A 16,975-nucleotide genomic window follows, 5' to 3' on the forward strand; every position below is an offset into this window, starting at 1 on the left:
TTTATTCTACAGAGAATATTAGCAAAGCACCCTCTTACCTCTGAGGGCAAACGATTGCTGTCTTTTTTGTTTTAATTTTAGCCAAATGGGTCTAGTTTGCAAAGGCAATGCTATACAAGACCCCCAACTGACTCTGCTTTTAAATGTGTGCAGTCACCTTGCTTTATTCAATCAGGGTTAAACTCACGGTGATAAATTCCATCCATTACCAAAGTACACGGTGTTATCAGTGGGAAAGGCGGCGTGCCCACGTGGTGCCTTACTTAGCGAGGAGCACGTTTCCTCACTCGGGTTTCTTCAGAGCCACCGGCAGCCCTTCTGGAGGTCAGCGTCTCTGCCTCTCCTCCTCCTCCTCCTCGCTGTGCCAGCATGAAGACGCCGAGCCTCTTCCTCCTCAGCGCGGCGTGCCTCTGCGCTGCGGTCGCGGGGAATTCGACACTGGAGAGCTCCGGGGACAGTGTCCCCCCGGCCAAGAAAGAGAAACCCGCGAAAATCAAGGAAGAAAACGGTGTCCTCGTGCTGAAGAAAAGCAACTTCGACCAGGCTCTTAGGCAGCACAAGTACTTGCTGGTGGATTTCCGTAAGTACTGAGCTGGGGATCTGTGAGCATGTTTTTACTCACACCGGGATTGTAGGGCTTTTATTGCAGATAAGTGCACTTATCTCATTTCTTGAACAGCAGGTGCCAGCTGTTGTATTACACAGGCTATTTAATTGTTTTAAAAGCACTGACTTAAACACAGAACGACAACCAGTAGTGCAAACGTCTTTTAGAAACTAAATTGCAAAAACTCTTCTCACGTTCAAACGTCCTATTTCCACTCCTGGTCTGGTCTGGTCTGGTCACTCCATACTGACCCTCAGCTACTGAAACACAGAGCATATGTTTACAAATGACAGGATGCCAGTGGAGCGCATCTGGACTTTTAGTAACTAATTGATCCAAGGACTTGTTTAGCCATTTTTTTTTCCAGAGAAGCTAGGAAATTAGCTACAACCCCATGCTTGGGAACCAGACCCCTCAGAATGAAAACAGTTACTGCTTTAATTCGTCCTATAAACCCCGAGAACAGAGGCTGTCTGGAACTGAAGATCTTAGTGTGATAAAGACATTTCAAGATAGTTGTGAAGGCAGGTAGGACGTTTTTGAAATTTTGAAAAGGTGCTACACTGATGTTTCTGCAAAACCCTGGTAAAGACGTCCCAAGACAGCATTTGGTTATCAAGGCATAACTAGACCACGTCATTGTTCGGTGTGCCACAAACCATACAGCAGAAACTATTTTACGATACAGTACATACAACACTGTGGTGATAACATTTTTCAGTTATTGACTATTCTTCAATCTTTAAGACGGAAAGTATATTTAAACTCCTACCACTTCCATCATGCACTGCACAAAGGCTTCATTGAAAGGTTGAGTGTAAAAGACAACATGCTTTATCATGCACCACTCCTGATAAGCCTGAACACATAGCAGGCTCAAAGCTGGGCTACGGCAGCAGAAACTGGAGCATTATTGCATGCATTATCAAGCACCAAGCGCCTAACTCTGACCATTGATTCCTATAGTCATTGGTTGATTTCTAGTACTTCTAGACCTAGGGGGTTGATGTATTCTGACTAGTCAAAGGGATCAGACAGTGAGACATTCAGAATAAAATGCTTATCTCTCCAAATACCGCAACGTCATTAACAGTGCTGGACAATATCTTTGCAAACCCCCCAGAGCTGTGTTTTGAACCTGAATCAGCCACTTGGAAATGAGGAATGATGTTAAACAGCTGCAGGTACCATAGGGGCAGTCGTGACGTGCCCACGCTCATGCTTCCTGCAGATGCTCCTCTGTCTGGAGACTCTCAGAGCCTGTCCCGGGAGTTCACCGCTGCTGCCGCCCGGCTGAAGAGTCAGGGCTCCAGGATCCGTCTGGGTCTGATCGATGTGTCCAAGGAGAAGGACCTGGCCAACGAGCTCAACGTCACTGCCTATCCAGCCCTGTGGTTTTACATCTCAGGCGATAAAGAAAACCCTGTCATCTGCCCAGGTACAGTACGTACTGTATGTGTGCATTTCAGCACCCAAAACCCCTCACACACTCTTCCTCTTTTGTCTCTCCTTGCCCTTTTTCTCATGGAACCCAGTTGCACCTGGGTATTAATTCAGCCCGTGTTTCGCCCTCACATGTTGACATCCTTTTCAAATTCTTTACAAGGGAACGTACTTCATACAGAGCTTGAGCTAGCTAAACGCCAAACCTGCTTTTTAGGCTAAGGTACTGTCACGACAGTGGTTAAGCAATCTGTGTTTATGGGAAAGCAGTGCTGAGAACAGCTTCCTCCATCGTGACCTGGCTGGAGAGGAGGACAGGCCGCAGCGCAGAGCTCATCAAGGACCGCAGCCAAGCAGAGGAGTTCTTCAAGTTGGGCGATGTGGTCGTCCTGGGCTTCTTCCAGGTAAATGTTTCACCTGATGCTGTTACAAGGAAATAATGTACGCATAAGCCACAACAAATGAGGAACAAGCTCATAACAACCGGTGCCCTGCAGGAAAGCACTTTTCCGCTGCGTCTGGTGGAAATGTTTTTTCTCCATGTTGGATAGTTCTTTACTCTGCCCTGAAGCTTCCTCAACAGGCATATTGACTGTGTTCTGACCACCACAAGACTGGTTTGAACAGTGTAACACACACACACACGCCGCACTTACTCAGCGAAATCCTGTCCTCCACCGCCTTCACTTGTTTTAATGTGCTTTTGCTCTCGCTGGGCTGCAGGACCTGGAGGAAGGTGCGGTGAAAACCTTTTACGAAGCCGCTGTTGACATCCCTGACCTGCCCTTTGGAGTGACCAAAAACAAGAGCCTGTTCAGCAAATACAAAGTCAGGAAAGACAGAGACACGGTGGTGTTATTTAAACAGGTAGGAGAGACGTTGCGCAGGTCTAATGAGTGCCCAGCGATCGGCCCCAAAATCAGCCCTGTCCTTACAATCAGTACAACTCCATCATACACCCAGAGCTGTGGTAGCTCAGACGGCAAGGGTGTCTAGCTCCTAGCCAGAAGGTCCCAGGTTCAATCCCAGGTAGGGGCAAGTGATGGAGCTTGCTCTAATTCCTTCCAGATGGCTCCCAGGTCCACTGAGCCTGCTCTCCAAAGGAGTACCAGGCATAATAGGCTGGCTGGAGTGTAATGCTCACCACATCACCTCCACCTCCAGTGTTGGATAGTCAAGAAAAATGTTGGCCCTTACCCCCATTTCCATGGGGCTTGAAGGCCTGAAAAGGGACCTGCCTACCTTGTTACACACAGACCCCTGGGCTGAGCTGAGCTGATGTAATTAATATCACAAAACCCACTCCCACTTGCTCTCCTCTTTATCTTCTTCTGTTTTATTACTTATAATTGAAGTAATTGTGAAGCTCTCAGGTGCTAACGGGTTTTGAACTGACTTTTGCCCTGAAATTGAATTTGAATGTGTTGCTTTGCTTCAGTCCGAAGTGCTCAAAGAATACGAAGTCTCCAGTGAGACCCTGAAAGAGAGTCTGATCAAATTCCTCAGGGTGCATGAAATGGATCTGGTGACTGAATATAACGGAGAGGTGAGTATGAAAGAGCTGCTTAAGATTCACAAAAGCACCAGGGCACAAATGTCTCCCCAAGCTCATCTTCTCCGTGTTTGTCTGTCTTGTTTTTCCACGCTAGACGTCAGTGAAGATATTTGGCTCTCTTGTGACCAATCACATTTTACTGTTTGCAAACAAGAGCGCAGAAGACTTTAGAGACCTCCACGGGACCTTTGAGGCTGTTGTTGCCGAATTCAGGGGCGAGGTATTGTCATCAAGTCAGACAAAAGCAGCTGGCAATTATAATAATAATAATAATAATAATAATAATAATAATAATAATAATAATAATAATTGCTTACACTTATATAGCGCTTTTCTGGACACTCCACTCAAAGTGCTTTACAGGTAATGGGGACTCCCCTCCACCACCACCAGTGTGCAGCCCCACCTGGATGATGCGACGGCAGCCATAGTGCGCCAGAATGCTCCCCACACACCAGCTATCAGATGGATTAGCGTGGAATTAGTCAATCAGTGTGGAGGATAAAGCAGATCCTGTCTCCACAGGACACCAGCAGCCAGGAACGCTGTCGAAAACTGTAAACTAGCATTCACATCGACTGGAATATTTCAAATAATAGCCCGCCCATGAAATGCTCAGTTATATTTATTGGATTTGGGAACAGCCTATTAAAGAACTGTTAAGAAATGCATTATTCTGCCAGTCAATGTCATGTCATGATGAGATTAAAACTTGGTGTCTTTTGAGGTTCTGCCTAGATCGATGTCATTATAACTGGAGACGACAGTTTTCTTGTTTGTGGATGTGAAAACAGTCTCCACATCCACTAAGCACTGGACAAATACCCTCAATAGCCATTGAGGCTAAAATGAGTTCACTGACTTGTGAGCAAGCATTAGAATGAAATACTGTAGCTTGAGAGGCCGGCTGAGACGTGGATAGGCAATGCCGTTAAGATCGGAAGCGCTCACTGGTGCAGGTTCTGAAATCCTGTTTATGCATAAGGCTGCCACCAAAAAACAATACAATCACAAACAGGCACTGCTTAAAATATTTTTTTTTTTCCTTAGGTGTTGTTCATTTTTGTTGACACCGACGAAAGCAGAAACGGGAGGATTTTTGAGTATTTCCGAGTGCGCGATGTGGACGCTCCGGCCGTACGGATTGTGAATTTGACAGACAATGTGCAGTACCAGATGCAAGCAGAAGAGGTCACTGTTGACAACGTGAGGAAATTCTGTGGGGACTTTATAGACGGCAAAGCAAAGGTATTCTGATGTCCAAACTGAAGCACTATTCCTATTACAATCGTATATAATATGAAACAGATCTAATTTAGCTATCGATTTCTGATGAATAAATTCAACAAATCTAGAAATAGACTGATGTATTATACAGGGACCTTTTGGGAAGCTTAATATTGACAATGATATTGTGAGGTATTATTTTATACGATAAAATAATAATATCGAATACAATGCGTTAAAGATTCTCGACCCAAATAGCTTCTTTTTGGGTTTTTTCTTAGTAGTCACCCTTTTCTAGGGAAACTTGCACCAGTTACAAAAATAAAACACAGATCGGTGCAGTAATGCCATTATAATACAATTATGCAGTGTAGATACATAAAAAAAACTATGCAGATTCTCAAACAGGTAATAAGTCATTTAAAACAAACTCAGCATGCTGTCTAGCCACAATCTAAACTGATCTCAAATCAAATCTCAAATCTCTCTCTCTTGTAACCACTGCTTTCTGAGCACTCTGAGAGAGCTGGATTTTTCGTGACTACAGAAGAAGGCGTCACTACTCAGCTTGTTGCAAAATCTGTTTAACACGGATGCCTTTCATATTTACAGCCCAAACTGGAGAGCGAACCCATTCCTGAAAACTGGGACAAACATCCAGTGAAAGAACTTGTTGCCGTGAACTTTGACAGAGTCGTTTTCAATGACGAGAGGAACGTTTTTGTGATGTTTTGTAAGTACATGTATACTTTTGATAGTGCAACCTTAGATCGCACATCATAACTATCAAGAGAAGCTGTACAACTACACTATTTGTTTCAGGCTCTAATCCATTACTACACAGGGCAAATTAAATGAAAATGACATGAATGTATTTGATCAACTGGAGGGCATTCGACATTCCCCGTGTCTGATCACCACATCTACAGGAGGGATTTTGAAACCCAAAGTATGTTGAATAAATAAATGAATTAACAATCAAGAAGAAAAAGAACTCTCTAGCATCACTGACCGCAGAGATGAGCGGTTCGCTCGTCCTTCAGATACGACATAAAACCGAGGTCCTGACTCTCCGTGGTCATTAAAAATCCCAGGGAATTTCTCAAAAAGAGTAAAGGTGTTAACCCTAGTGCCCTGGCTAAATTTCTCCCTGGCCTTTTCTGATCATGGCCTCCTAATAATCCCCATCTATGAACTGGCTTCATCACTCTGTTCTCCTCCACACTGAGAGCTGGTGTGTGGGGAGTGGACTGAGTGCTGCCATCACATCATCCAGGTGGGGCTGCACACTGGTGGTGGTGGAGGGGGGTCCCCATTATTGTAAAGGACTTTGAGCGCAATCTAAGTGTAAGGAATTATTATTATTATTGATTAATCTCATCTTGACCTTCAGTCAGAATGGCCATTGTCAAATCTGTTCAGCCTTTCCCCTTGTCACCTGCTTTAGATTACCTTTCCTAATGCATTAAGACAGTAATGTTCATCACAACCCCTGAATGCGGCAGAGTGTTTTTACAGTAGCGTCTTTCCACCACCAAATGTTCAAGGCCACACTTGCAGCCCACATCACAAAAAAAAACAAAACACCCCTTTTCCAAAACTTAAAATACTCACCCCTGAAAGCCCTGGAACATTAGTTGAAACTGGTCAGGTAAGAAACAGCTGAGCCTTCCCTGTCACTGGAGCTGCAAATACCATTGCAAAAGCCTTTTTAGCCTGGGGTATATTCTAAACTATTATTATTAACCTGGTAGTAACAGATCTAAACAGCTACAGACTTAAAGTGCAGCTAGCATACAGATATATTTTGTGCATATGTAATTCACTTTGAGTAGGTTTTCATCATTCATTCATAAAGTGTTCATTCACGGCACATGTTCTCCAGGTGTGTTCAGTACTGTAGCTGGAAACAGACCCTGGATATTGTAGTTTTTCCTCTCTCTAAGACAGCAGTGCTCTGTGCTGTGTTTGCTGGTGCTTATCTCTGACCTGCATGTTCCTGGCTTACTGCTCTTCTGAGAATGCTGTACTGATGGGGCTTCTTCCCTTTGCAAAGACGCTCCGTGGTCGAAGGAATGCCAGGAGCTGTTCCCCGTTTGGGAGAAGCTGGGCAAGGTGTACGGACACCACGAGACCGTGGTCATCGCCAGGATAGACAGCGCCGCTAACGACGTCCACTCCGTCCTGCAGGAGCGCCACCCCGCCTTCAAGTTCTTCCCAGCAGTCCTTGCAGAGAAGGTGCGCCCACACACGTGCTGATCTCGCCATGCCTTTTTGGACAAAAGATCTGTCGCTGGTGTCCGCCGCCAAACTGATCCATGGTGTGCTCTTACTCTGGCTGTTCAAGGGCTTTTAAGGATGACAGGAATACAGACACTTATACTGTAGATACAGAGGAGGAAAATCACCTCATTCAGTATGTTTATAAGATAAGATCACTTTATTGGCCATTTACAATTTCTTGCATTAGGAATTTGTCTTTTTGCACACCCCAGCTTGCTCTCCATGAGACACACAAGGAGAGAGAAGCTTGGGGTTAGAGCGCAGGGTCAGCTATTTATACGGCGCCCCTGGAGCAGCTGGGGTTAAGGGCCTTGCTCAGGGGCCCAACAGAGTAGGATTCCTCTGCCGGCCACAGAGCCACTGCTCCGCCCAGAATGTTTGGAGCCCAGGATGAAACAGGCTTTTGCCCTGTACCTTAAAATCCTCACAAAATGCCAAATATTCCAGTTTTCCCAGAGGAACTGGTTTGTAAATCCCTTGCATTCCTGCTCTGGATGCACCTCCCTATCATTATAGTCTGGACAGGAGCAGGTCTCTTGCAGAGTGGTGTTGTCTGGCTGTTCCATGGCCTGTGACTCTGTACGACGGTGAATTCAGGGGCTGTACAGAAGGCAGACGTGTGCAGCCTTAAAGGGTTACTGCGTCTTCTTGTTTCCATTGTACCCCAACTCTCACGTAGTTGGTCAAATCATTATATTAGTCAAGGTTATCAAAAATGTTATCCCCTGACTGATCATGCCTACAACAACTGCAGGTGTTTGGCTGGAGATAACAGAGAAAAGTAAAAAAAAATCCCTCTACAGTTGGCAGATTTCTAGATACTGCTAACAGCAGACTCGCCTAATTGACATTGCCATGGCAGATATCATTCAGATGTCAAGTGTTAAACTGGCCTTCTTTCAGACTACAGAAAACAAACAATTGGAATCAATAAGAGTCTGTATTTGTCTACAATCTCCTCTCTTTGTTGCCCAGGTGGTCCCCTATACTGGGAAAAGAACTTTAGAAGACTTTGTTCAGTTTGTTGAGGATCAAATTGAGTTAGCCAAAGAACAGAGAGCGAAGGTGGGTAATGGACATTTTACCAGGTTCATCATTCAATGCATTTAATAGATTAATTAATAGATACCTCTTTGGTTGTTCATGCTGACAATGTATCTTCTTGTTCTCAAAATATCGGTATTAGTTGTATCTTCAGGTTTGTTAAAAACTGTAGATATGATGAAGTGTAGACTCACATTTTGGTGAGTGCTGGCTATTTCTTAGAAGCTGGAAACACTCAGAACTTGCATTGTAACCGCAGCTATGCAAAGAGAAAACTGGTATTAACTGGTTTTGAAGGGGCTCTTAGGAACTAACGAATGTTAAGTCGTCATGTTTAAGATTTCGGATTTAGCACCTGGGTGTTGAAATGTTGGAAAGTCCTCCTGCCAGAATGAAGCCTGACTGCTGTCTGTCTCCTGCAGGAGGAAGAAGACACAAGGAAGATGGCTGAGCCAGAGAACTCCGAGGGGAACCAGAGGGAAGAGTTGTAGACTGGCCCAGAGCGAGATCTCTCAGATTCAGTGGTGTATGAGTCAGTGCTTTGTGCTTTCTGGCTGCATTTTTAAGTGAATGTCTCAAACTACAAACGCTCTGTTGATAAATAACAGCACAAGTGGATGTGCAGAGGTCTGGCTGTGGTGCTGGAATGCAGCACCACCAGTCTGACTGCAATCTCATCTGAATGGTAATGTACAAACAGCCAGGGCCTCCACCTTCATACAGGATGCCTCCCAGTCACCAGGTGCCTGGCTCCACCATTCGCACTCTCTCAGTCCTGTTATCCCCTGATGGGAGGCTGAGGCCAAGACAAAATCCCTCTCAGAATATTGGCACTCAAGACAAGTCATCATTGGAGCCATTTTGAACCCTTCACTTGATGTCTTTAAAAATGTACACAATAAAAGATCATACTCATTCATTTTTGCCTTTTCATTTAATCTATGATGCTCACTTCAGTCCAAAATACATCTGTGTGCTTTCATTGATAAGCACTATCAACCCGTGACTCATTCGTAATAGAAAAGGGGAGAGACGCTACACATGATAAAACTGCCACGTTGCTCATTCAACATGCCGACAGAAATCTCCGTTTTTGTGTCCGAGTGTTTGTTTCATCACAGCAAACAGATCAATTCCAAGCTCGGTGGAAAACTGGAAATTAAATACTTGTATGTGTCGCTCATTTGATGAAAGTGATTCCTAGCGGGTGACGTTCATAATGATCACGACTGCAGAGGGAAACACCCAAACTTTTTTAATTCGTTTCAGCTGTGAGATCACACTGCTTTTTCAAACGAGTTAACGTCTGGTTGCTTTTAATTTAAAATTAGCTGGAATTTCTATTTTTCCAGTTTCCCTAAGTTAAATGACCGATATCCGCAGAATCAACTCCAGGCGAAGCGGTGTGAAAAATAAGGCGATAAACTAAGGTTTAATAAATTAGAATTAATTTAACGAACAGGTGAAATTATTACAGCTTTAAAACATAACCTCGTATATTATACATTCCCCCCACAATTAGAGTAACAGGAGCATTTGGCTTAATGTCACTTAGTGAAAAAAAAACTAAATTATTTAAATCACCATCCTGGGCTGTGTATATTATAATATTAGTTAATGTAAAAACTATAGGGAAATATCATTATTATTGGCTTTTTATGTGTTAGTAACCGAAGACTCGCATAAGAGGGGGCCTTATCGATAAGCGCCCAGAATCAACTTCCCGATTTTCATTCTCGTTGTCAATAAGAAATTCAGTCCGAAATTTCTCCAGTACGGTGGAACCGCTTCACAATCTTTTAGGCACAAATAATGTGCCCATTCGCTGGTTATGTGCTGTTTTCTTCTGTTGTTATTTGCGACAGGAATTAAAAGAGCAGTTAGGGAACTTGTGGTAGTAGAACCACACGGATAAACGTAAATATCTCCAGAGCAACCATGACTAATCGCACAAGGGCAAGGCTGAAATCACAGACTGGCCCTCGCCGATATTCCAGTTTTACTGGCTTCATCGCGAGTAAAAAAATTACACGGCTTAGAATGACAGATGAATTGTCATTCGAAATACAGCATCAAACGTTATTATACTAGTTCTGTCCACATACCCCGTCTAAAAAAAAAAACCGTTTTTCTATGTTACAGTGGTGACTTAAGTTGAATTATCTCTTGGGATCTTTGACAGAAATTGGTGGCATTCCACTGAATGGAATCTCTGAATCACAGTGAGGTATGGGAGCATTGTCAGGGGAACAGGTTCTTCCGAAACCAAGCGCTATTACAGCACAAGACGGGCGTCCGGCATGCACGTTTAAAGACCAGCCATGGCGCTAATCGGAGAACCTTTGAAGTGACACGCTGCAGTCGTGGCGCAAATTATGTTACTGTTTGGATACGGAACCTTTTAAAAATGTTGCCTGTTGCGTCAAGGATTCTGTCATTTAAAAGTAACATTTTAACAGCTACACGTATAAAAGAGCATAGTTCAACCTATACATCCCGTTAAATTAAAATACGTTCACTGATATGCATTGCTAAGTGAGCAATTTTCTTAATTAAACCTTGTCCACCCCTTGGTATCCAGTGGTGACACAATATCTCAATGCAAATTTCTGTCTTATACACAGGTGCCTACAGCCTGTATGATTCAGAACAATGCATATTCAATTAGTGTGAAATCACATGCAAATTGCTGGAAAGGAGGAGGGAGAGAAAACGCCGAGTCCGTAGCATACCTGAGTTCACACCTCATTTCGACAGCGTCGGAGTTGGAGCGGTTATTCTCCTACACTGGTAAGAGTGTTCTCCTGAGTACCGACTGCCGGGGTTTATAATTCATGTCGTGTCTTAAACCAAGATATTGTTTCTTCCCAACGTTTTGCGAGTTAGAACAGAATGGTCTGGCTCGACACGACTGTGACTGCTTTTTAAATTACAATCTTTTAGCGCTTCCTCGCGTGCGCACGGGGGTTGAAATGATCGCATTTATTTAAAAAAAAACATTTGATTCCATTTAATGATGTATTATATAACAATGTAAACTGAAAGAGTGGGTCGACGCAGTGCTGCAATGGGGAATTTTATGTTTTAACTGGTCGTTTTTCAGTAAAAACAGTGGCGTGAGCAAGATTGAACCAAGAACAAAATACAAGATAGTTGAGCGCATTGATTGATTTCTTTGAAAAAAACTCCAATTTCTTGCACGTGTTAGGTTACAGCAGCGCCTCTGGTTTTCTCGAAGTGGATGGCGGATGTTTTTAGCAGTAATAGTAACATTAATGTGTAATGCTCTGCAAACAATTGCGCGATTTTATTCTAGTCCCGGAAGGCTTTTTAAGATGCTCTGAACTCCCGCGGAATCAAACCAGTTAACTTTCAGTCTCAGGTCACCTTTCCTACCGTGTCGGAATTAAACTAAAACTCAACAGTCTCCTTAATTTCAGTTTTTAGTTGTAGTTTAAGTTTCCTTACGAAACCTCTGAGAAGAAAGAGTCCAAATGTGTTGGGGAAAGAGGGTGCTAACGTGACACTAGCAAGTGCCCACCAGCTCGGTCCTAAGGGATAACTGCCCAATAATACTGGGAAGTCGGAACAGTGTGTATATGGGGGTATAAAAATAGAACCCAGCTATTGTGTCACAGTGGGTTGCGTATACTGTACATCACAAGATGGGAATTTCCCCATACCTCTGCTGCTTGAGCGCAGGGCTGGATGTTTTCGTAGAGGACCACACCTTGCTCGCTGGCTGCTCTGGGCTTGTGCTGGGGCTTGACCACTGTTCACACGAGAGGGGTGGGCCTGGCACCTTCGCCTTGCCACATACTGTAGCGTCCACTTGTGTTCTTCTAACCTCTATGGCCTCTACAGCGCTGTCCCACCGTGAAGGACCTGGGCCAAAAGATGGAGCGGTGCTCATTCCCTACTCCCTTTCAGCTGTGAGAGAGCAAACAACATGACCCAAGCTTCCCCGGGATGCATTTTTTCATCTCAGATTGGTTGGGATTTGTAACATCTGTTAATGAACAAGTAAAGATCCATTCTCTGCTGAAAAGAGAAGAAAAGAAACCCAGTGTTTTGGCTGTGGAGCCTTCTTCAGGTGAGCGACGCACCTGAAGGAGGGTCCACAGCTGAAACACTTCTTCTTTTCAGCAGGGAATGAACCTTTACGTGTTCCTTCACAGCCTATGCATGATGATGCAGCTCCCTACTTGATCTTTTCAAGAAGTCTGCTCTTGACCTTTGTGCCTGAAGCTACCCCAACACTTCATGACTTGAATATATCATTGTGCTAAGTGCTTTCCTGTTCTTTTTGACCGATATTAATTTGACAGCGTTTGCCTGCTTATGGTGTTATAACCTGTGCATAAATTTACTGTCACCCAGAAGCATCCACAGTGCTGGATCCATTTGTCCTCAACTAGGGTATTGACTTGAGTAGCTGATCTGTTTCGAGCACGGCCTGTTCCAAGCATTTACAGGAAAAGGGGAGACTAAGGGGGAGGTTGAAATCATGGAGCTTTACAGACAGAGGCACTGACTGCAGCTCTGGTGATTAGGAGGTCACCCTCACCCCTCTTTCTGATTGCACCAGGACAGTGCCTGGGGGTGGGGTGACTCCCCAGCCAACAGGCGGCAGTGTTGAGCCGGAGAGGTATGCGGCCACACAGCATTCCTCCCCTTAACCGAACGTGATGCCGGAAACTGTCCTGACAGTGCGCGGCCGGTCCAGGGATAACTGGAGCAGAAATGCCAAGAGCTCAGTGAACATCTACAATCCTAAAAAGAGAAGTGTGTTGCTTAAAAGGCGCAGGCATGTAAGACGTACAGTAGATGAGGACTGGGCTGGCAGCCTCTGCTCTTGAATGCACTTGCCTCCGTCTGTCTCTTGGCGTTCCTCAAACCCCCCCCCCCCCCCTTCTGTTTTTCAGCCACCCCCCCTGCCCGGAGACGAGGATGAGCGATCAGAAGAGCACAGGCGATGGGCTACGCGATCCTCCACCCTATGCGATACAAAGTAAGATCGCCTGTTGCTCACTGGGACAACGCCTGGCCTCCACCCCTTGTGGGGATCCCCCAAGAAACGGCTCGTTAAGAAAACGGCTGGGCGCCGACAACGAGCCACCTGGAGACGGGTTTTCATTTCAATGCAGATATAATAAACGTCGCATAAGGGTTTTAAAAAGGACGAACCGGTAGCATGATGGGGACAGATGTTAATAAGGGCAGTGTTTCTTGCTTACCCTGTGGGCAGACCGTGCTGTCCATGGTGGGTGAGTTTGATAAAAAAAAAAAAGAATTAAATTAACAGTGTGCACATTCAACAGGGGCAGTCTCAGAGGTGAGGGGCTGAGGTGGAAACGTCCTCCTTTGACTAAATCTCTTAATCACATGTCTTGTAGTGAGCTCTTGCTTTCTGACACCTTCACCATCATTTAAATGTAGATCAGTGAAATGTTGTAAAAACAGCAGGCTTTTCTCATAATCAAAGTTTTTACACTCGGAACATAAGACTCTTTTTATTGCCTTCAAGCGGCCTGGGAGCGTTATGATGAAACAGGTGTCTGTTTTGTTTAAAGGTGGGACGTTGGGTAAAGAGGTAAGACTCCCCTGTAATTCATTCAAGATGTGATTATGAGGTCTACGCGTGGTGAAGCAGGTCAGGCTGGTATCTGAAAGGGAGGTTTATCTGATTAGGAGTTATCGTGGGTACCGGCGAGCTGTAACTAAGACGACAATCTTCCCGGCTGCTCGTATTTCCATACCTGTCCTGTGTCCTCCTCCTCCGCAGTGGACGGGAAAGGCAAGCTGGATGATGGCGGTGTGAAGGTTTATCATCTGCACTCTCCCGTCAGCCCTCCCCCTCCGAGAGAGCAGAGCTACGTCCAGACCAAGTCCTCCTCGCCAGGTAGGGCCTCCCCCTCCCTTCCCGAAAATGAGAAGAAAGGCACGGTCACATTTCGGGCGTCCAACAGCTGGATTCCTGGAACAGATCATCTCAATATATTTGTTTGGCTCATCCTAAGTGACTTGCATTTGTTGCCATTCATATGGCCGAGTGTGTTACTGGAGCGAATCGGGTAAAGTAGGTTGCTAAAGGGGTAAAAAAAAAGTCTCACCTGGGTTTTGAACCTACAATCTTCCAGTGATGAGTCCAGAACCCTGACTGCTTTTCCACACTGCTGTCCTGATTAGCATCGTGGGTGTTAGATAGCTGCTGTCTGAGTACTGGTGTCCTCTTCGGTGGCTCTGTGGCTTAGGATCCGGGCCTGTGGCTGGAAGGTTGCCGGTTCGTATCCTGAGCAAGGCCCTTAACCCCAACTGCTCCAGGGGCGCCGTATAAATAGCTGACCTTGTGCTCTGACCCCAAGCTTCTCTCCCCCTGTCTGTCTCATGGAGAGCAGGTTGGGGTATGCGAAAAAGATAAATTCCTAATACAAGAAATTGTATGTAGCCAATAAAATGATCTTATCTTATCTCTGTTGGTGCCCAACTGAATCGAAATGTACAAAAACATTTCAAAGCCTATTGACTGCAGTGATTTTGTTCAGGCCAGCCCAGATAGATAGATAACCAAGTTTATGAGCATTCATTAAGTATATACTGGGATTACCTTAACTCTTTATTCCCTTGATTTTTTTCACTTCTGAGGATTTCAGCGAAGATGAAAAAGTGCCCCACAACAAAAAAATATATACTGTATATTAATGCAGGAATGACTCGCCTCTAGAGACTGACTCTCAATGGTGAAATTTATCTCTCCCTCCAGTATACACCTATGCTTCAGAACCGAAGCAGAAGTTTGTGAGCTACGAGGAGAAGGAAATTGGCCGGGAGCCAGTCATGGCCACGTGCACACACTGCCAGCAGCAGGTCCTGACCAATGTGCACTACAAAGTGGGAGCTTATGCAATCCTCATGTGCCTGCTCTTCATCGTCTGTGGGTAAGTACCACCCTGGCCTGTGTGCTCTCGATTCAGAGACCAAAAAAAGGGTGAGGATTTATTAAACCGGAGGGCAAAGTATTCTAAAAAGAACTTTAAAAATCTTTGGATTTACCTTTATTTTTTAACAAGTAGTCAAATGTTAGGAAATACTGGGCGCCTAACAATAAATGACTGTACCATTGTGACGTGGATTGATCACAAAGTAGCAGTCTGCTTGGCAGCAGATATGACTTCTGTTAATACTCCCTGAATCCACTGCATGAACTGCCTCTAGAGTCAAATCCTTATGTGGCTGACTTTCCCAGTATCTGCTATACCGGAAATATTTATCCTGTTGTACCCAAAGATCCATTAAGAGAATGAGTACTGACATCTAGTTAACATGGAGTCATGCCTCTGCTGTTTTTTTTCTTGTGCTAAATACTGCCACTCAGAATATGTTCTGAGCGGCATATTCTTAAAATAGAAATTTGCATTGCGAACCTGATCAGGTCCCTCCTCACCAGGGTAACAAACTCTGCAGGTAGGAGGAAGGCGGCCCCTTGTCTGCTATCCAGCTGGGGCAGAGAGAGCTGTATGCCAGGTGTATTTCACATAACTGGGAGCCCCTCCACCTCCCCCACACTGCTGCCATTAAGATTTGGGAGCCGAAAGCCAAATTCAAAAGTCTTGTGCCAATGGCAGAGATGCAAACGCCACCTCCACAACGGGGAGGTTTTGTTTGCCCCAACCCAAACACGCAGTGTGATCAGCACACAAAGCAGTTCATAGGTTTGATTATTCTGCTCTTTTCCTTTTTTTTTAGACTAGTGGTCGGCTGCTGCCTCATCCCGTTTTTTGTCAAGCACTTCAAGGACGTCTATCATACTTGTCCTAGATGCAGTCGCATTCTTCATGTGAACAAGAAAGCCTGCTGCAAGTAGCCCCATCCTCTTGGCACCTGCTGCTGGCTGTGCATTTCCCTTCACAGCTCCAGCTTACTTGCTAATGAGGTAAAAGGGCCGTACAGCTGTCAGGAAGAGGATGCAGTCAACACCTGCATAAAAATACTTCCTAATGTTGGATCAGATGCAGAGCTACAAAAATTAGTTGTTCATAGGTATTCTGTGTCCAAGTGGATTAGATACTGTACCTCTTTGATGTATTCTGCTGTGTAATATGTAATGATGGATTAATTACTCTGGTTTTAAAATGGGTGTGGCACCCTGCTTTAACTACAAAGGAACTAATGGAAAAATAACTGTACAGGGAAGACTGTTCTCTCTGCTTCCTTTATTGGTGGTAGGTGGCCGTTTAACAGCAAGAGCAACGGTTCTCATGTTGAGTCAATCAATGCACCAAACTATTGAAAATACAAAAGCTTTTGTATCTCTTAACCCTACTATACTCTTCTACTGTAAACATGGCTCAAGAACCTGTGTCCAGTATCATTCAGTAATGGTATAGTATTAAGGTTTTTTCTAAATGCTTTTTTTTTTGACACCACAATGTGTATCTGTGTACCTCTAGTTCGATATGTATATACAAGTTACATGTGCAATCCAAGAGTTCAGTAAAGTTTACAGATCTCCCACAGTACCTCCTTCGTGTATCACTTTTGAGACCGTTTGGGAGGAAGTCCCCATTTAGTGCACAGAGCAGCTAAAACTTTTTGAGGCTTGCTATTTGAACTGCAAAGGTGTAGGGTTTTAAAGCCGAACAGACGGGGATGGTGTACAACTAGGGGATGCATTCTTCTTTGGGCAAGATTTCTAAAAACATGAGATATTAAATCAAGATGCCATGGTGGCTGTAGGGGTGAAATGTGTGAACACCACCATCTTGGCTAAATCCCACTGTCCACTTGTGCAAGCTGCTGGCCCTCACGTTCTCTCC

General features: G+C 44.6%; 2 protein-coding genes across 2 annotated transcripts; both read left to right on the forward strand.

Annotated features, from left to right (window-relative positions):
- Window positions 1–209: 209 nt before the first annotated feature.
- On the forward strand, window positions 210–9,078 carry LOC148644931 (protein disulfide-isomerase). The gene is made up of 11 exons (XM_088612967.1): window positions 210–580; window positions 1,839–2,045; window positions 2,321–2,454; window positions 2,774–2,917; window positions 3,489–3,596; window positions 3,700–3,825; window positions 4,656–4,853; window positions 5,445–5,565; window positions 6,889–7,070; window positions 8,091–8,180; window positions 8,582–9,078. Exons 1-11 carry the CDS (start codon window positions 370–372, stop codon window positions 8,648–8,650), a joined length of 1,590 nt encoding a protein of 529 aa, XP_088469093.1. The 5' UTR covers window positions 210–369; the 3' UTR covers window positions 8,651–9,078.
- A 1,715-nt stretch (window positions 9,079–10,793) lies between these two features.
- Window positions 10,794–16,675, forward strand: litafd (LITAF domain containing). Its single transcript, XM_088612982.1, has 5 exons — window positions 10,794–10,949; window positions 13,085–13,170; window positions 13,945–14,061; window positions 14,923–15,097; window positions 15,906–16,675. The coding sequence occupies exons 2-5, from the start codon at window positions 13,110–13,112 to the stop codon at window positions 16,021–16,023; spliced, it is 471 nt and encodes a 156-aa protein (XP_088469108.1). The 5' UTR covers window positions 10,794–10,949; window positions 13,085–13,109; the 3' UTR covers window positions 16,024–16,675.
- The last annotated feature ends 300 nt before the right edge of the window (window positions 16,676–16,975 follow it).

Source organism: Lepisosteus platostomus, chromosome 19, assembly GCF_059453375.1.
Source record: "Lepisosteus platostomus isolate fLepPlt1 chromosome 19, fLepPlt1.hap1, whole genome shotgun sequence".
Lineage (NCBI taxonomy): Eukaryota > Metazoa > Chordata > Actinopteri > Semionotiformes > Lepisosteidae > Lepisosteus > Lepisosteus platostomus.

Coding starts and splice junctions, on each gene's coding strand:
- LOC148644931 (XM_088612967.1), top strand. CDS start 370: ATGAAGACGCCGAGCCTCTTCCTCCTCAGCGCGGCGTGCCTCTGCGCT. Junction 2,918..3,488: donor CGGTGGTGTTATTTAAACAG/GTAGGAGAGACG, acceptor GCTTTGCTTCAG/TCCGAAGTGCTCAAAGAATA. Junction 5,566..6,888: donor GAACGTTTTTGTGATGTTTT/GTAAGTACATGT, acceptor CCCTTTGCAAAG/ACGCTCCGTGGTCGAAGGAA.
- litafd (XM_088612982.1), top strand. CDS start 13,110: ATGAGCGATCAGAAGAGCACAGGCGATGGGCTACGCGATCCTCCACCC. Junction 14,062..14,922: donor GACCAAGTCCTCCTCGCCAG/GTAGGGCCTCCC, acceptor CTCTCCCTCCAG/TATACACCTATGCTTCAGAA. Junction 15,098..15,905: donor CTGCTCTTCATCGTCTGTGG/GTAAGTACCACC, acceptor CTTTTTTTTTAG/ACTAGTGGTCGGCTGCTGCC.